The sequence below is a fragment of the Sminthopsis crassicaudata genome, chromosome 3 (assembly GCF_048593235.1).
Source record: "Sminthopsis crassicaudata isolate SCR6 chromosome 3, ASM4859323v1, whole genome shotgun sequence".
Classification (NCBI taxonomy): Eukaryota; Metazoa; Chordata; class Mammalia; order Dasyuromorphia; family Dasyuridae; genus Sminthopsis; species Sminthopsis crassicaudata.
The window spans coordinates 256,212,388-256,233,368 of NC_133619.1; the positions used below are offsets into that span (position 1 = coordinate 256,212,388).

Consider the following 20,981-nt stretch of genomic DNA (forward strand, 5'->3'; position numbering starts at 1 on the left):
TTCTGTTTTCATATTTTGTGATTAATAGTATTATTGACATATTTTTTATCAGACAGAAATTTCTTGTCAAATCAGTAGCTTCTTTTGGATATTGTTCTAATAGTGGGATTACAGGACCAAAAAGTATGAATAATTTTGAAGCTATTGTAAAATGTCACATAATATAAAATGAATCATTATTGAACAGGAATAACCCTGAATTCTCAGTGATATTGCTAACAGAATGTTGCTTCTAAGAGTTCTACCAAGCTGGAAAGACTTTAAGGATGGGTTTAATTATAGACTATATCTTTTATCTAAGTAGTAGACTACCTGACTTTAGAGAGGCATATCATCAGATTGATGGCAAATTTTTCAGGCACAGCTCTCCAAGACATTGTACTAGATGAGTTACACTATCACCAGTGAAATCACAGGTCATTGAAATATTGAAACTATATTGCTTTTCAAAAGCATACTAATTGACAGTCTGCAATGGTATAAAAAGGTACCTCTTCTTTCATAGAATTGTCTGCATTGAACTGTATCATATTAAGCCATATTTAGTTGTTTTAGTTCATATTTTTCTGTTTGTTAAAATTCTGGAACTCAAAAGTTTTTTTTAATTAACTTGTTTTATATATAACTTGGGGTAGGGAGACAATAAAATATTAAATAACAAAAAAAGAAGTATCCAAATAGAACTTTAGAAAATTTGGAGATGAAATATCATTGTTATTTACTGAATCAGAATAAAAAAGTTTACATCTGTTCCAGCTATGCAAATTTTACAAAACTTTGACTTGTATTAGGATAGGGCAGGGGTTCTTAACCTGGTATCTGTGAGTTTTATTTTTAAAATATTTTGATGAGTGAATTTCAATATAATTTCTTCTATAATCCTATGTGTTTCATTTTTTATTTATTTCTATTTTATATACTTCAATTTACTTTCATTTTATGTACTTAAAAATATCATTATGAGAAGTAGCTATTATGTTTCTCTAGACTGTCAAAGGAGCCCATGATTCACAGAAAAAAAATTAATAACTTCTGGATTAAGGCATGAAAGCCTCATAAATGCAGAAAACATTCATTCAAAATACATTGCTTTTACTGACCATAATACAATTAAAAAATTATGTTTAGTAAAGGACCTTTAAAAAGGAAATAGAACTAAATAATTTAATTATTAGGAACTGGTGAATTAAAGAACAAAACAATATATAAAATTTCATCAAATAAAATGAAAACAATTAGATAACCAAAATTTATGATACGCAGCCAAAGTAGTTTTAGGAGAAAATTTAGGTCTCTAAATGTTTTCATCAACAAAACAGAAAAAAGAACAAATCAATGAATTGGGCACACAACTAAAAAACAACTGAAAAAGTAACAAAGGAAAAAAGAAAAAAAAAAACCCTAACTAAAGACCATGCAGAGGAGGCATCAACAAAAATATAAGATAAAGGGGGGGGGGGAATAAATAAAGCTAGATTTTTAAAAAATGAATAAAATAGAAGTCTTTTTTTTTCTAAAAAAGAAAAGAAAAACAATACTTTGAATCAAAAAGTAAAAAATTCCCAAGTATTAAAGATGAATTAAGGAAAACTATCAAACTATTTTACCTAATTACATGGAGCAAAACTGATAATTTAAATGAAATAGATTAATATTTACAAATATGTAAAATGCCCTAATTAACAAAATAGATTACTTAAATAATTCAATATCAGGAAAATTGACCAAGCCATAAATGTACTTCTAAAGGAAGAAAAAAAAAAAAACTTAACTATAGTACATCTTATTTACAAATGAATTCTATCAAATGCTTAAAGAATAGTTAATTCTTTCTAAACTCTATCATACAAATGCAGTCTTGCAAACTGATCCAGGAGGAGACAAAGCAGAGAAAGAAAATTATTGATCATTGACACAAAAATAATAAGTAAAATATGAGGAAAGAGGATATAACATCAATATGTAATAGTATATAAATGATCACATTCTCTAATCAGGATGAATTTATACCAGAAATGCAAGATTGGCTCAATGTAGGCCTACCTATAAACACAATAGACCATATTAATTTTAAAAAGATAAAAAAAACCAAATGATTGGGGTAACTAGATGGTGCAGTGGATAGAGGGCCACCCCTGAAGTCAGGAGGATCTGAGTTCAAATCCGACCTCAGACACTTAATACTTCCTAGCTGTGTGACCCTGGGCAAGTCGCTTAACCCCAATTGCCTCAGCAAAAAAATAAATAAATAAAATTTAAAAAACTACTTGATTATATAAGTGGATGCTTAAAAGGTTAATAATAATATTGGATTTTACTAAATATGTAATATCTAAAAGTAAGATCCAACATCATATATAATGGAGAAATAGTAGAGGAGTTTACAATAAGACCAAGGCTACTATCCTATTACTTAACAACATATTAAAAGTATTATTTCTAATAAGATAGAAAAGAAGAAGTGAAAGGAATGAAACATAGACAAAAAAGAAATAATCTGTCTTGCATAGATATGATGATTTATCAAGAGAACCCAAAAGAAATAACTAAAAATTAATAGTTATTTCAGTAAAGTTGCAAAACATTAAAAAAATCTACATAAATTATCAGCATTTCTGTATGTAATCAACAAAGACCAACAGAAAGAAATAGATGAATTCTACTCCAAATAACTGAATTATAAACATATAAAATATTTGGTAGTCTTCCTATGAAAACACAATAAGGAACAATAAGAATATAACTACACTCTACTGAAATAGATCTAAGTAATTGGAGAAATACTAAAAATAGCAATATGTAAATTACTGTCATACAATTAAATTAGAATGTAATAAGTTGGAAAAGTAGGAAGGGTCTAGGTTGTGAAGAATGCCAAATTAAAATTATTGTGTTTTTTTGTTTGTTTTTGTTTTTGTTTTTTGAGGCTGGGGTTAAGTGACTTGCCCAGGGTCACACAGCTAGGAAGTTTTAAGTGTCTGAGACCAAATTTGAACTTGGGTCCTCCTGAATTCAAGGCTGGTGCTCTATCCCCTGTGCCACCTAGCTGCCCCTCCAAATTAAAATTAAATGTTAAAGATTAAATGCCAAACTTTGCATTTGATCCTGGAAGCCAATAAAGTTTATTTAGTAGAGGAATGACAAAGTCTGGCCTATCCTTTAGGAACATCACTTTGGTAGCTGTGGTACAATGAATTAAAGTGAGAAGAGATTTGAGGTAAGGAAATCAATTAGGATACTATTGTAGCACTCCAAGCAAGAAATGATGAGGACATAACCTATGATGGTAATTGTGTCAGTAAAGAAAAAGGAACCTAATCAAGAAATTTTGTGGGAATAAAAAAGAAAAGAACAGAAAAAAAAAAAAAAAAAGAAAAAGTAATTATAAAATTTGACAATGGATTTGAATGTGAGCAGAAGAGTGGAAATGAGATTGACACCAAGCTTGCAAAACTGTTCAACTAGAAGGATTGTGGTGACTTTGATAGTACCATAATGAGTTTCAGAAGATAAAGGTTTTGGGGAGAAAGATAAATTCTATTTTAGACATGAAGAGTTTGAGATGCCTGTGAGATATCTACTTTGAGATGATCAACAGATAATTACCGATGTAGTGCTTGTAGAACAGGAGAGAGAACCAGACCAGACAAAAGATGTAGAAATCACCTGCACAGAGAAGATAATTCCCACAAGAGCTGATAAAATCACCAAATAAGAGAATATAAAAAGGAAAGGAAAAAAACAGAGGCCAGGGCAGAACTATGGGTGGCATCCATTGTTACTAGGCATGAAATGGAAAATTTTTTTCGAATGATTTCCTTTTTTCCCCAAGATACATTGCTTTTAGTTGTGAAAAGTCTTTATTTTTATATAATTAGATATATAATGTCATCTATATTTTCTTTATCTTGAATAGCTAAGAATTTTCTACCTCTTCAAAATATCAGAAAGAAAATAACAAGTACACTACGATAAATGCTGAGGAAAAAATACTGTAAAAGAAAAAGAAAGTCAGCTTCTCCCCTCAAGGAGTTTATATTCTAAACACAAAAGGGAATGGGAAAGGATAGGATATTGTAAGGTACTTGACAGAGGCATATGGTTTTGAAGTGTAGAAGGTCAGGAGCAAAATTCCCTAGAGAGGAATGAAGGTGGCTGGCCTAGGCCCCCCATAAATGGAGGAACTAGCAAATTAAAAAAATGCTGGCATGAAGGAAAAAAATTTCAGGATGAAAAGACCACAGGGATGAGGAGATGTTCCAGGGCAAGGAGGCTCCAAGTGCTGAAGGAAGTTCCAAACATCAAAATTATATGATGACATTGTCTATTTTTTCATGAAAAATGCTTAGATCATCAATCCATTTGAAATTTGTTGTGGTCCATGGTATGAAATGAGACTAAATCACATTTTTACTGCATTCCTATCCAATTTTATGGTGTTATTAAAAAATACCTTCAGTGTTTTGGGGGTTTACATTATTATAAATTAGTCATAGGATATACCTGAAAGGTATCTGAAAAGGCAATCCCCTCATTTTACAGAAGAAGAAACCAAGGACTAAACATTTGTCAAGTACTGCCATTCTACCTTCACAATATCTTTCATTACACACTCCTTCCCTTCTTACAAAGGTCATCTTCCACTTAGCTATCAAAATTATCTTTCTAAAGCTTAGATCTGACTTTGTTACTCTTCTTAATAAACTCCAGAAACTTCCTCTAGGACTAAATATCAAATCTTCTGTTTGGCTTTTTAATCCTTCATAATCTAGGCCTTGCCTACTTTTCCAGTCTTCTTACACTTTATACTTTTCATGTACTCTCTGCTAGTGGTTCTGGCTTTTGTGCTGTTCTTTTCACATAATCTTCCATCTCCCCACTATTTTTACTGGCCATACCTACATTTGGAATTTTTCCCTCCTGATCCTGCTTTAGAATCTCTGGTTTCAAATCTCAAGTAAAAAGCCCATCTTTTGTAAGAAGCCTTTTGCAATCCCTTAATGCTAGTGTCTTTCATCTGTGGATAATCTCCATTTTACCCAGCATTTTTATCTAATATTTTTCTCATAGTAACAATGATAATAATAGAATATTTGTATGTGTGTCTATGTGTGAATAGATATATATTCAAGGTTTGTAAAGTACTTAACAAATATCTCATTTTATCCTCAGAACAACCCTGGTAAATATTTTGTGTTATTATATTATTATTATTATTATTATCATTTGAGTTTTATAGATGAAAAATTAAGGCAGACAAATTAAATTTGCCTGAGGCCACACAGTTAGTATTTGAAGTGATCTTGCTTTAAGAATATATCCACAGTACCACTTAACTGACTCTTAGTTGTTTTTATGTTCTCTCTCTCCATTAGATTGTGAGATCCTTGAAGGGAGGGACTATTTTTTTTCATTGTATCCTTAATGTTTAGCATAGTTTCTGCCACTGTTATGTTGTTGTTTGTTCAATTGTTAAGCTATGTCCAACTCTTTGTGATCATGTGGACCATAGCAGGCTAATTCTGTCCATGAGGCTTCCTTGGTAAAGATGCTGGCCTTAGTTTGCCTTTTTTTCTGGTGAATTAAGGCAAACAATGACTAAGCTATTTATATAGCTATTGAGTGTCTGAGGCCAAATTTGAACTTGAGTCTTCATGACTGAAGATCCAGCACTCTATCCATTGAGTCACCTAGCTTCCTAGCTGACTAAATATTACTTAATAAATGTTCATTGACTGACTGACTTTCCACAATATTATGTTGCCAGTCTCTAGTCTATTACATTACTAAACATTAAGAATATCTGAAAGACCTAGCAAATTTTTGCCATCAATTGATGTTATCTGTTGCTTCTAAAGTCCATGATTCTTGATCTTTTTTTACATATTTTCCTAAAAGTATAGAAAGATTTTTAAGTTAAAGCATTTCTTAGTATTTTCAACTGAACTGAAAAAATGTTTGTAACAGGTTTCTGCAAAATCTAAGAATATGAAAGACAACAATAAAAGTTAGATACTTAGATAATATTCCTAGGAAGTGGCACAATGAACAAAGCATTAGACCTGGATTGAGAAGAGCCTAGGCAAGTTTCAATCTCTGTCTTCACTTCCTTATCTGTAAAACATAAATTTAATAATAAGGACTTCCTTACCAGAGTTGTTGTGAAGATAAAATGAGATATTTATAAAGCAACTTGTAAATCTTTTTTTTTACTTTTTTTTTTATTTTTACAAAAATTTTATGCATAGATAATTTTCTAGCATTGACAATTGCAAAACCTTTTGTTTCAACTTTTCCCCTCCTTCCCCCCATCCTTTCCCCCAAATGGCAGGTTAACAATACATGTTAAATATGTGAAAGTATAAGTTAAATACAATATATGTACACATGTCCAAACAGTTATTTTGCTGTACAAAAAGAATCGGACTTTGAAACAGTGTACAATTAGCCTATGAAGGAAGTCAAAAATGTAGGCAGACAAAAATATAGGGATTGGGAATTCTATGTAGTGGTTCATAGTCAACTTCCAGAGTTCTTTCGTTGGGTGTAGCTGGTTCAGTTCATTACTGCTCTCTTGGAACTGATTTGGCTCATCTCATTGTTGGACAGGGCCTCATCCTTCAGAATTGAGCAATTTGTAAATCTCAAAGCACTACCTAACATGCTAATTATTAACAGAAGCCAAATGGGTGCCTATTGATAGAGCGATGTCTGAATAAATTGTGGTATATAAATGGAATATTAGTGTATCATAAGAAATAACATAGATGGAAGAATTCAGAGAAGTTGAAAATGAAAAATAAGTTGGAAAAATGATACAGAATGAAGTAAGATAATGATATACACAATTATAATGATATAATTGAAAACAACACTTTTTTTTTTTTTTGCTTTTTTGCTGAGGCAATTGGGGTTAAATGACTTACCCAGGGTCACACAGCTAGGAAGTGTTAAGTGACTGAGGTCACATTTGAACTCGGGTTCGTCCTGACTTCAGGGCTGGTGCTTTATCCACTGAGCCACTTAGCTGCCCCCAAAATAATGCTTAAAGACATCCAAACTGATTCATTACACTGATCAATTTTCAGAATAGATAATGAAATTTACCCTCCTCCTCTCTCCAGAGAGATGAGAGAACTACTTTTGTAAATGTTAAGAGTGCCTGCTATATAGAATGGTCTTACTTAACTATTTTCCTTTGTTACAAAGAAGTGTTCTTTGGGGGGGAAGAGAAATCACACTGAAATGACCAAAAAAAACCTATTAATAAAACCTTTTAAAAATAAACTTTAATATCATCATGAAAAGGTATTGTTGATTTTTTTTTTAGTGAAGGAAGATTTAAATCTTTCTTTAGGATGGATACTATCAGCTACCCCACATTTGTCCATCCTTAGCTTGATTTTTTTTATTCTTGAAGAGACTTTCTGTATGAACACAAGACAATAGTAACAATAGTTACATTGCAAATTTTAGTTTATTATGGAAATAAAAGAATTAAGAAAAGTAATATTATCATTAATAATTATATTTAGGAAAATTATAATTTAAGTGAACTTTTAATTGTTATTTGAAAAATTTTTAATTTTAAAAGACTGTATATTACCTATTTTTCTATTGTAGATTTACTAAAGGAAGACATACACAGAGACCTACAAACACCACTGGAGAGTAATGGAAGACAAAGAGAGAAAATTTTTTTAGAAAAGATACCTAATTTGCTGAAAGAAGAACAAGCAATATCAGCACAAACAGAACATATAATTACTCCATTAAGGGAAAACAATCAACATCCTAATGTAGGAAAAGAAAATCTTAAAATTAGTGTATCAACGCATGACACAGATGAACTGCATAATAAATATGTCATTCAAAATAGCAAAAATCCACTTAGGCAAAGAAAACATTACTCTTTCACTGAAGCCATTGAAAATTTGCACAATGGAATTCCTACTTCAGGTACAGCTAGTTTAGGAACCACCCGAAATAGTCAAATTGTAAACAAGCAACAAGGTAATACAACTGACCTGAAGACAGAAAATTCAGTTAGTAGGTATGAACCATCATTTGGTAAATCTTCTAAAACAAAAGTAAAAGATTCATCAGGTGAAAAAAATGGAAACTGTACAAATACAGCTTTGAGGGATAAGAAAAGTAATCTGATGGAAGAACTCTTTGGATCAGATTGTGTCTTAAAAAATAATCCCACAAATACTGATCTTAAATCACCTAATAAAGAAAAAGAGAGTTTGGAAAATGATAGGATGCAAGATCCTCATAATTATCGATCTTCAGCCATTAATTCTTTTGGAGATTCTAAAGTAACTAAGGTAAAGCCTATTAAATCATATTCATCCACAGAAGAAAAAGAGAAAGTTAATTATTTTAATACAGTTAACATATGAATGTATTCCAATATGATGGTCTTTCATTCTTGCTTTATAGAAATATATTTTAGTTTTGTATTAAAAGAAATTATTTCAAGTATTTATAATTTCAATATGTTAATGCTTAATTGGAATAAAGATAATTATAACTGTGTTTCACTTAAGAAAATCCAGAGACTTTAGACAGAGATGCCCAAATTTAAGGAAATTAATTTCTCATAGTTTATGTAATAGGTCTATACATGCTAATTTTGACTACTCATTGCCTACTAGAAAAGTTGATAAGGTCTAGGTAAACAAAAATATTCCAAAAGCAAGAATCTTGTTTGAGCAAATTGTTACAACAGTTATAACAGTTATATATATATATATATATGTCTATTTATTATAAGACACTTAAGTAGTAAGATTATTATTCCATGCATTTAATATAAATTTGAAAACTTTTAAATAAAAAATCAAAACTTTGATAAGAAACAGTCCGTTTTTGTGATTAAGTATTTGCTCTACAGGGAAGCCCACAAAGAAAACAGCTATAAAATCAAAATATTTTCATGTCAAACTGGGAAAATTTTCATCTCATCAATAAAGTAATAGGAAAGAGATATTTAGGTTTTTAGCACATGGTATATATTTTCGAAATGTTTGGTTTTTGTCTTCAAAAATAGAGAAAATATATTTGGAATGGAAATAAAATCTTAATTCATTTCTATTTTGTGGAATAGCTGAAAGGAATAAAAGAAGCCAAGTCATAATAAATTCCAAATTATATCTGTCAATTTTGACATTGAAAACTATACCCATCATCTTCTCCTTCTTTCCCACTAGTATGCCACCATAATTTATAGCAGCTTATGTCAAAACAGCATAAGGAAGAATTCCTCTGTAACAGAAACAGATGAGGGCAACTTGAAAAGGAGCAACAAAACCAGGAAATGATTCTGCAGCTAAAAGTTGCTTTTGTCAAAGAAAATGTTCAGCAATAGCCAAGTGTTGGCCTTACAAACTTCTCTTTCAGAAATTTTCCTTATCTGGCTAAAATGGACATCATATTTTATGAAAATGAAAACTCACAAATGGGCAATATTCAGTATTTTTATTATTGTACCTCTGGTTTTTGCCACACATTTGTAACCTTCCATCTGGCTTTCAGTTACCTTTATTATAAAAAGATTAAAAATAGAAACAATAAATTATGCATTAGTGTAATTATTACTTCCTTAGAATTACTCAGTTCTTATTCCTTCCTAAATTTTAGAATTTTTTTCTCAAAAATACTCCAGTAATTTCATTCTTTATATTTAAAATGTTTTCTTATCTTTGGATAGGTTTGGTTTTATATACATACATTAATAGACAACTACTTGATACATTTTATATTAGTATAGATATTTTTTGCAACTTTTTTGCAATATATGGAAAAGTTGGTGGTTTGTGGGGTTACTACATATCCACTTTTTTAAACTGAAGCTATTTGCATCAATTTCTTTTCATTAGGCTGAGAAAGCTTTATTTACTTTATAAAACTTCTATTTTTAATTGAAATCTGTTTTTATATAATTTTCACTTACAAACATATCCCTCTTTTTTTCATTACTCAACCATTCCTTAAACAAGGAACAAAAATGAAAGAGGAAAAAGGTCAAAATCAACCACCAAGAAAACCTAACAACATAGTCAAAATTCTACCACCTAAGTCCTCTATCTCTACAAAGAAAAGATGAAGTTCTTTAAATTTTATTAATAGTCAATTTTTTTCTTTTTTAATGCTACATAAAATTGTAAATTTTTTTTGGAGATCAATCAATATTAAGCACCTACTACATGCCAAGTACTGCATTAAGCACTAAGGAATAAAAGAAAAGTAAAAAACACATCCTCCCCACAAAGAAAGTCCACACCATTGGGGATACTGTATGCAAATAACTGTGAACAAAAAAAAAAAAAAAAAAAAGGCACTAGAATTAAGAGAAATTGATTAAGACATCTTGGAGAAGGTGGAATTTTACATAAGCTTTAAAGGAAGCCAGGGAAGCCAAAAGATAATTGCATGCTACTTGGGGAGTAGCCAGATATCACTGGCAATGAATTCCATATTTTGGTGAGATTACTAAACCACTAGTTTCTTTCACCAAAGGCTGTGTGTTCCTGAACCCTCACAGCTTGAACCATAATATGACTGTCCTTACAGATTTCAAAAGTGGTGTTAACTCCTGCATTGGGACTCCCAATTTATATGTTCTTTTCTCTTTCTGTATTTGCACCCTATAATAAATTATTCCACTCAGCTTTATTAAGTGGCTGCAGGAGTGTAGGTGCTACCCTTTTAGTTGAAAGGACATGTGATTGGTTTTAGATGCTCCATTCTACAGTGGAGAGTACAGTGCCCTTGATGATGTCTAGATTTCAGAGTTTCCAGTAAGGGAACCAAAATATAAGATCTACATTTAAAGTGGTCAGGGAAATAAGGTTAGTAGCAAGTTGGGGGGGTCAGGGAACCAAATGAAGAAATTTGGTTCCCCTAAATCCCCTTGGGATTCGGAGTTTTAGGAACCCTCCTTCTGGCGGCAAAGAGGTTCTTCATAAAGGAATTTACAAACCCAAAAACCTAGATTGGTAAAAGTTTATTATAGGCATTGGGAAGTCAGCCTTTGCTGTGCATGAATAAAAAGGCTGAATTCCTTAGTGGCCCAAGTCCTGGCAGGGAAGTAAAGTTTCTAGTAGAGAAATCCCAACAGTCTCCTTAAAGTCTTACTAGGGAAATAGGTGAGGATAGAGGGTAGCACAAGAAGAGAATATCATCCCAGCTGGCAGAGGTTTGCTGCTATGCCAAGGATGGCATGTTAACTCCTCTGCAAAGAGAGGTTATAATATTGGCTCTTTTATAATAGAAGCTTTGTCTACAAGCCAAAGGAGACTAGTGGGGGACTAATGGGTAGAATTCCCAGTTGGCTCTTTTTAATTACAAGCTGGATTTCAGCTTTAGCTGGAATCTTAGAATTGAATGGGTATTTCTCCAATTAAATAGGATTGGTATCTCCAACTCCAGACTCAGCTAGCCCCACCTAGATTACCGAATGAAGCTGTTTGTCATCAGGACTCAGACTTTATCCTTTACAGTGGCAGGATTCAAGGAGAATCTGTCTTTCAAGGAGTTTTAGAGAGTTTTGGGGCTCCCTTCGTCACCCCCATGAAACAACCTCTCTTGTTGAGACATTTGTTAAGTCTGAAAACAACAGATTTGGTATTATATTTAGAAAACTAATAGAATATAAAAAATTGTTATTTAAAAAAAAACATAGTTATAACAATTTCATGTGTCATAAAAGGGGAGAAATCTCCTTAGCTTTGTTTGATTCCAAGCATTATTCATATTTGATAGTCAATCATGTAATCAGTGAGTATTGAAAGCAAGGCCCAGAATTAACCAGGTAGGGAAATTTTTCAGAAAGGAAATAGCACAATAGGGAAATGGTCGAGGCCATGCAAAGATGTGTTCAAAACTTTTTCCAAATATAGATATCCACCTTTAGCAGTTACCATGATGAGGTTAAAGTAGTCTAGATTCCTGTTGGTCTAGAATTCTGGTAGTCTAGAAGTTAGTGGTTATAAAAGAGTTATTAAGAATCCCCTTTAAATTGGCCACAGGTTCTAAGAGTGAAAGAATTTACTCGTTCCTGAATATTAGATGCAAAATGAAAGTTTATTGTTAGATAGAAATCAGTTTAACCAGAAACTGACTTCTATAATGGCAGATCTATGGAAAATGGAGAATGCAGTTCTCACTGGACAGAAAGTCCTAGCAGCAAAAAAGGGTTGCTAAGGTCCATCAGCAAAGACTTTAGTGCTGGTTGGGAAGCCCAAGCAAATCAGAACCAATGGGGGCTGGGCAGACCAAGCAAGTCATAATGGGGGCTGGAACAAGCCCGAATCTCCTATTGGAATTCAAAGGGATGCTTTTGATCAGGATTTGTAATTGAATGTCTGGCATCCTGAAAAGACAACATGTCTGGGGAGGATATGCCTCAGGCAGGAGGGGCTGGGAATCTGAAAGGAATCACAGATCAATAGGAAATAGTTTCTTAAAGGGACCACAACCTGCTTCAACCAGATTGTATCACATGCCATTTTCAACTATTTGCTTCATGACAATTCAGACAACTTATCCCTATAATCAAAGCTCAAAACAATAGTAAATTTTGGCCCCAAGAATTTTCACCTTAAATAGCAAAATTTCACTAACTTCTAGGGCCTGATCATCTTTCCAGATGTTTCCCTAATTGTTAACATTTCCTGACTTCCAGGCCAAGATGGCAGCAAGGAGGCTTGAGCTCCGTGTTTTCTCTCAGAATTTACTTCATGACAAGCCTCAGAATTAATGCTTGACCAGAAAAGAAACCCACAAATAATCACCAACAGAAGACATCCTTGAAATTCGCCAGAAAAGATCTGTGTTTGCTTGGGGGAGGGGGTGAACAGACTGGGCACAGACTGAGGGCAAGCAGCCAGAGAGAGGCAGGCAGTTCACAGCCATCACTGTCCTGCTAGTGCCTCGCTGCTGTCTCCCACAGTCTGTAGAGGAAGCCCAGTAACACAATCCATCCCCAGCCCCCCCTGCCCCCGAAACAGACCAATTGTTTCTCTTGTCAATTTGTTTTCTTTGATTCCCACTCTGACAAAATGAACAAAAAATTTAAAAGGGCTCTAGCCATTGACAGCTTCTGTATGGATACTGTATGGAAGAGCAGACTTCAAACTCTGAGGAGACTAAAAGCAGACAGTCTCCAGAGGAATCCCCTAAGGGGGATATGATCTGCTCCTCAATACACAAAACTCTCATAGGGGAAATCAAAAAGGCTCTCATAAGAGAGCTAGAAAAGAAATGGGAAAAGGACAGGGAAGCTTGGTAAGAGAGTCTGGAGAAGTCATCCAGAGTGGATAAAGAGATCAAATCATTGAGAAATAAAATTAATGAGTTGTAAAAAGAACACAGCTCTCTAAAAAATAAAATTGATGAAATGGAAAAAAATTCCATAGAAGATAAAACCTCAATTGGACAATTACAAACAGATATAAAAAAAGTGAGTGAAGAAAATACATCATTTAAAATTAGAATCGAACAAATAGAAATGAATGACTCAAGGAGAAACCAAGAAGTAGTTAAGCAAAACCAGAAAAACAAAACAATTGAAAAGAATGTCAAGTACCTTATTGGAAAGTCAACAGACCTGGAAAACAGATCCAGGAGAGACAATTTGAGAATAATCAGACTCCCTGAAAAATGTGAGGAAAAAAAGAGCCTGGTCACTATTTTCCAGGAAATTATCAAAGAGAACTGCCCAGACATTTTAAAAACAGAGGGTAAAATAGACATTGAAAAAATTCATCAATCACCTACTGAAAGGGACCCTAAAATCAAAACGACAAGAAATATAGTGGCCAAGTTCAAGAACCATCAGAAAAAGGAAAAAATATTGGAAGCTGCTAGAAAAAAGCCATTCAGATATGGAGGAGCCACAAGAAGGATAACCCAGGATCTAGCAGCGTCCACGTTAAAGGAAGAAAGGGCCTGGAATATGATATTCCAAAAGGCTAAGGAACTTGGTATGCAGCCAAGAATAACTTACCCAGCAAAAATGAGCATCCTTTTCCAGGGAAGAAGATGGACATTTAATGAAATAAATGAATTCCATCTATTCTTTTTTTTTTTTTTTTAATTTTTTTTTTATTATATATATTATATATATTTTTATAATATTATCCCTTGTATTCATTTTTCCAAATTACCCCCCCTCCCTCTATTCCCTCCCCCCGATGACAGGCAATCCCATACATTTTACATGTATTACAATATAGTCTAGGTACAATACATGTGTGTGAATATCATTTTCTTGTTGCACAATAAACATTAGAATCCGAAGGTATAAGTAACCTGGGTACATAGACAGTAGTGCTAACAATTTACATTCACTTCCCAGTGTTTCTTCTCTGGGTGTAGCTACCTCTGTCCATCATTGATCAACTGGAAGTGAGTTGGATCTTCTTTATGTTGAAGATTTCCACTTCCATCAGAATACATCCTCATACAGTATTGTTGTTGAAGTGTACAGTGATCTTCTGGTTCTGCTCATTTCACTCAGCATCAGTTCATGTAAGTCTCTCCAAGCCTCTCTGTATTCCTCCTGCTGGTCATTTCTTACAGAGCAATAATATTCCATAACCTTCATATACCACAATTTACCCAACCATTCTCCAACTGATGGACATCCATTCATCTTCCAGTTTCTAGCTACAACAAAAAGAGCTGCCACAAACATTTTGGCACATATATATGTCTCTTTCCGCTCTTTAGTATTTCTTTGGGATATAATCCCAGTAGTAGCGCTGCTGGGTCAAAGGGTATGCACAGTTTGATAACTTTTTGGGCATAATTCCAGATTGCTCTCCAGAATGGCTGGATTCTTTCACAACTCCACCAACAATGCATCAGTGTCCCAATTTCCCCACATCCCCTCCAACATTTATCATTATTTGTTCCTGTCATCTTAGCCAATCTGACAGGTGTGTAGTGGTATCTCAGAGTGGTCTTAATTTGCATTTCTCTGATCAGTAGTGATTTGGAACACTCTTTCATGTGAGTGGATATAGTTTCAATTTCTTCCTCTGAGAATTGTCTGTTCATATCCTTTGACCATTTATCAATTGGAGAATAGTTCGGTTTCTTATAAATTAGGGTCAGTTCTCTGTATATTTTGGAAATGAGACCTTTATCAGAACCTTTAACTGTAAAAATATTTTCCCAATTTGTTACTTCCCTTCTAATCTTGTTTGCATTAGTATTATTTGTACAGAAACTTTTTAGTTTGATGTAATCAAAATCTTCTATTTTGTGATCAATAATGATCTCTAGTTCTCCTCTGGTCATAAATTCCTTCCTCCTCCACAAGTCTGAGAGGTAGATTATCCTCTGTTCCTCTAATCTATTTATTATCTCCCTCTTTATGCCTAAATCATGGATCCATTTTGATCTTATCTTGGTATATGGTGTTAAGTGTGGATCCATATCTAATTTCTGCCATACTAATTTCCAGTTTTCCCAACAGTTTTTTCCGAATAATGAATTTTTATCCCTAATGTTGGAATCTTTGGGTTTGTCAAAGATTAGATTGCTATAGATGTACCCTTTTTTGTCCTTTGTATCTAATCTGTTCCACTGATCTACCGGTCTATTTCTTAGCCAATACCAAATGGTTTTGGTGACTGCTGCTATATAATATAGCTTTAGATCAGGTACACTTAGACCACCTTCCTCTGAGTTTTTTTTCATTAGTTCCCTTGCAATTCTCGACCTTTTATTCTTCCATATGAATTTTGTTGTTATTTTTTCTAGGTCATTGAAATAGTTTCTTGGGAGTCTGATTGGTATAGCACTAAATAAATAGATTAGTTTGGGGAGTATTGTCATCTTTATTATATTCGCTCAGCCTATCCAAGAGCACTGAATGTCTTTCCAATTATTTAAATCTGATTTTATTTTTGTGGCAAGTGTTTTGTAATTTTTCTCATATAATTCCTGACTTTTCTTTGGTAGATGGATTCCCAAATATTTTATACTCTCAACATTTGTTTGGAATGGAATTTCTCTTTGTATCTCTTGCTGTTGCATTTTGTTAGTGATATATAAAAATACCGAGGATTTATGTGGATTTATTTTGTATCCTGCCACTTTGCTGAAATTTTGAATTATTTCTAGTAGCTTTTTAGCAGAGTCTTTGGGGTTCTCTAAGTATACCATCATGTCATCTGCAAAAAGTGATAGTTTAATTTCCTCATTTCCTACTCTAATTCCTTGAATCTCTTTCTCGGCTCTTATTGCCGAGGCTAGCGTTTCTAGTACTATATTGAATAGTAATGGTGATAGTGGGCAACCTTGTTTCACTCCTGATCTTACTGGGAAAGGTTGTAGTTTATTTCTATTGCATATTATGCTTACTGACGGTCTTAAATATATGCTCCTGATTATTCTAAGGAATAGTCCATTTATTCCTATACACTCAAGAGTTTTTAGTAGGAATGGATGTTGGATTTTGTCAAATGCTTTTTCTGCATCTATTGAGATGATCATATGGTTCTTATTAATTTGATTATTAATATGGTCAATTATATTAATAGTTTTCCTAATATTAAACCAGCCCTGCATTCCTGGAATAAATCCTACTTGATCATAGTGTATTATCTTGGAGATGATTTTCTGAAGTCTTTTTGCTAATATCTTATTTAAGATTTTAGCATCAATATTCATTAAGGAGATTGGTCTATAATTTTCTTTCTCAGTTTTCGATCTACCTGGTTTAGGTATCAGTACCATGTCTGTGTCATAAAAGGAGTTTGGTAGGACTCCTTCATCCCCTATTTTTTCAAATAATTTATATAACATTGGGGCTAATTGTTCTTTAAATGTTTGGTAGAATTCACATGTGAATCCATCTGGCCCTGGGGATTTTTTCCTGGGGAGTTGATTAATAGCTTGTTCTATTTCTTTTTCTGAAATGGGACTATTTAAGCAATTTATCTCCTCCTCTGTTAATCTAGGGAGCCTATATTTTTGGAGGAAGTCATCCATTTCACTTAAGTTATCAAATTTATTGGCATAAAGTTGGGCAAAGTAACTCCTTATTATTTCTCTAATTTCCTCTCCATTTGGTGGAAAGATCCCCCTTTTCATTTGTAAGACTATCAATTTGATTTTCCTCTTTCTTTTTTTTGATCAAATTTACCAAAGGTTTATCTATTTTATTGGCTTTTTCATAAAACCAACTCTTGGTTTTATTTATTAATTCAATAGTTTTTTTACTTTCAATTTTATTGATTTCTCCTTTTAATTTTTGTATTTCAAGTTTAATTTTTGGTTGGGGGTTTATAATTTGGTCTTTTTCTAGCCTTTTAAGTTGTAAGCCCAATTCGTTAATCTTCTCTTTCTCTATTTTCTTCAAATAAGCCTCTAAAGATATAAAATTTCCCCTTATTACTGCTTTAGCTGCATCCCAAAGATTTTGATATGATGTCTCATCATTGTCATTATCTTGGGTGAAATTATTAATTGTTTCTATAATTTGCTCTTTCACCCAGTCATTCTTTAAGATGAGATTATTCAGTTTCCAATTACTTTTTGGTCTATTTACCCCTAACTTTTTACTGAATGTAGCTTTTATTGCATTGTGATCTGAGAAGAAGGCATTTATTATTTCTGCCTTCCTACATTTAATTTTGAGATCTTTATGTCCTAATATATGGTCAATTTTTGTATAGGATCCATGAACTGCTGAGAAGAAAGTATATTCCTTTCTATTGCCATTCAGTTTTCTCCAAAGGTCTATCATACCTAGTTTTTCTAATATTCTATTTACTTTTTAAATTTCTTTCTTGTTTGTTTTGTGGTTTGATTTGTCTAAATCTGAGAGTGCAAGGTTGAGATCTCCCACTATTATAGTTTTACTGTCTATTTCTTCTTGCAGTTCTCTTAACTTTTCCTTTAGAAAGTTAGATGCTATACCACTTGGTGCATATATGTTTAGTATTGATATGGCTTCATTATTTATGCTACCTTTCACCAGGATATAGTTTCCTTCCTTATCTTTTTTAACGAGATCTACTTCTGCTTTTGCTTGATCTGAGATAAGGATAGCTACCCCTGCTTTTTTGGCTTTACCTGAAGCATAATAGGCTCTGTTCCAACCTTTTACCTTTATTCTGTATGTATCTCCCTGCTTTAAGTGTGTTTCCTGTAGGCAACATATTGTAGGGTTCTGCTTTTTGATCCAATCTGCTATCCGTCTCCGTTTGATGGGATCGTTCATCCCATTTACATTTACAGTTAAAATTACTAATTCTGTATTTCCTGCCATCATATTATCCCCAGATTATGCTTTTTTCCCTTGACCCCCCTGATCCCCCTCCCCGATATTTAATTTACAGACCCCCCTTGTGACGCGCAACCCTCCCTCTTTTTTTTTTTTTTTTTTTTTTTTTTAGGATCCCTCCCCCCTCCCTCCAAGTCCCTTCACTTATTCTCCTTTTCCTTTTCCCTTTTCCTCTCCCCCCTTTTAATGAGGTGAGAGAAGATTCTCTGAAAAACAAATATGTTAATTATTTACTCTTTGAGCCTCTCCTGATGAGAGTAAGATTCACACAATGATTCTCCCCCTCACTAAGTTCCCTCAGATATGGTGTATTTTCTATGCCTCTTCCTGGGATGTAGTTTCCCTCTTTTTATCACTCCTTCCCCTTTTTCTGAACCGACCTCCTTCCCTTTACTACACCCCCCTTTTTTTCTTTTATATCAGTAAAATCAAATTATCCTTGAGTATTTTTTATATACCCACAACAGAGTTACAGTTCTCAAGGGTTCTGTGTACCTTTTTCTGTTTCTCTTCAGTCTTGTGGATGTAGATCAAATTTTTTGTTTAAGTCTGTTTTTTTTCTTAGAAACATATAGAATTCCTCTGTTTCATTGAATGACCATCTTCTTCCATGGAAAAAGATGCTAAACTTAGCTGGGTAGTTCATTCTTGGTTGCAGTCCTTGATCTTTTGCCTTACGGAATATCAGGTTCCAGGCCCTTCTATCTTTTAATGTGGAGGCAGCCAGATCTTGGGTGACCCTTATTGTGGCACCTTGGTATTTAAATTGTTTTTTTCTAGCTGCTTGCAGGATTTTCTCCTTTGTGTGGTAATTCTGCAGCTTAGCCACTATATTCCGTGGTGTTCTTTTTTTAGGGTCTATTTCAGAAGGAGTTCGATGAATTCTTTCCACATCTACTTTCCCTTCTGTTTCTATTATCTCTGGACAGTTCTCTTTGATAATTTCCTGTAAAATAGAATCTAGGCTCTTTTTTTGGTCATAGTTTTCTGGAAGTCCAATAATCCGCAGATTATCTCTCCTAGATCTATTTTCCAGGCCTATAGATTTTCCCAGTAAGTATCTGACGTTGTTCTCCAGCTTCTCATTTTTTTTGTTTTGTTTGACTGATTCTTGGGTTCTCTGTGAATCATTCATTTCTATTTGTTCCATCCTGACTTTTAAGGAGTTATTTTCTTCTTTCACAGTTTTTAGTTCTTTTTGTAAATGCCCAATTTCGTTTTTAAATGAATTATTTTGCTCTATTTAATTTTTTTCCATTTCCCTATTTTTTTTTTTTGAGAATTATTTTCTTTTTCCAATTCAGAAATTCTATTTTCTTGAGACTTTTTTATCTTTTCCAATTCAGAAATCCTACTTTCCTGTGTTTTTTTAACCTTTTCTAATTCATAAATTTTGTTTCCCTGCATCTCCTGTGAATTCTTTATTTTTTCCAACTCCAATTTCAGGACGTTGTTATTCTCTATCATAGCTTCCCTTTCCTTTCCCCATTTTTCTTCAATCTCCCTCAATTTTTAAGAGTTTCTTCTAGGAGAGAGTTATGTGATGGGGGGCAGGGATCATTCCCCTTTGGGTTGTTATCTGCTGACTCTCTGCTGTTAACTTCCTCGGGGTTGGATACCCGCTCTTTCTCTGTATAGAAGGAATCTATGGTTTTTCTAGCTTTTTTGCTCATATTTAAAAAAATCTTTTGGGGTCTGTCCCTAAGGTAGGAAATTATTTATTTACTTCTTTACCAGCTTCCTCCCAGACCAGATGGATGCAGAGGCTCCTGCGCCTGAGCTAAGATAGAGCTCTGGGAGAGAGTTCCCCACCCCCTCCCTGGAAGTGCCTCAGAGGTGATTAGCACTACTGTGCTTCGAGGGCGTAGAATAGTAAAGACAGCACAAAGCCCAGCCTATGTGTCCGGGTGGGGAGTGGATGTCTGCAGCAGGTGACGTGAAAAGCCCCTGTGCTCAAACTGGAAGTGTCTGCCAGAAACCTCGGTCCCTAGTTCAAAGGTTCCACTTCTCTGGGACTTCCTGGAGCTGAGTTCCACTCCCTCCAGCTAAACTAGGCAGTGTGTGTTGCCTTGGGCCGTATCCATCCACTTGTCAATCTCTTAACTATTCTCAGGAGATAGCTGAGGCCACACCCCCTGGTGCCGAGATCTGCTGAGTCACCTCCAGGGTCCGGGGAAAATCTAATCTGAGTTTTAAAATATTTTGGCTTTCTCTTCTGAACTGCTAAATAATTAGCAGAGAAGAGCTAACAGCCTGTGCCAGATTCCTTTACCTCAGTGGCTTCTCTGATCCCAGAGCCCCTCCCAGCGCAATGGGCGCAGTGTGCCACTACCCCACCGTCTGTGCTGGTCTCTCTTATTCCTCCCCTGAGAACTGACCTTTCCTGTTGAAACTCCAGATTCTCTTCAGCTGGTAAGTCGTGCTTCCAGTCCTTATGGTATCTATCAGTCCTGAGCTAATTCTGAGACTTAATTTATCTAATTGGTTGTGAGGGAGTGAGGACGTTCACAGAGACGTGTGTTTCTTCTCCGCCATCTTGGCTCCGCCCCCGAATTCCATCTATTCTTGATGAAAAAAACAGATCTACACAAAATGTTTGATCTTGAAATACAGAACTCAAAAGATTTCTAAAAAGGTAAAAAGAAATCTTGAGAACTATATTTCTGCCATAAAG

At 33.9% G+C, this 20,981-nt stretch overlaps 1 protein-coding gene across 4 annotated transcripts in view; it reads left to right on the top strand.

The window, feature by feature from the left end:
- The window catches only part of LCA5L (lebercilin LCA5 like), a 79,676-nt gene extending 70,096 nt beyond the window's left edge, over nt 1–9,580 (top strand). For 2 of the 4 annotated variants that reach the window (XM_074300499.1, XM_074300498.1), the window contains one exon: nt 7,624–8,864. Coding sequence is in view for 1 of the 4 variants with exons in the window: in XM_074300497.1 (XP_074156598.1) it covers nt 7,624–8,330; nt 9,216–9,326 (818 nt within the window). In the remaining 3 variants the exon portion in view is untranslated. Of the gene's footprint in view, nt 1–7,623; nt 8,865–9,215 lie in introns of those variants that run through there. The other 2 variants (XM_074300497.1, XR_012487988.1) reach the window with 2 other exon arrangements.
- Nucleotides 9,581–20,981: the final 11,401 nt, after the last annotated feature.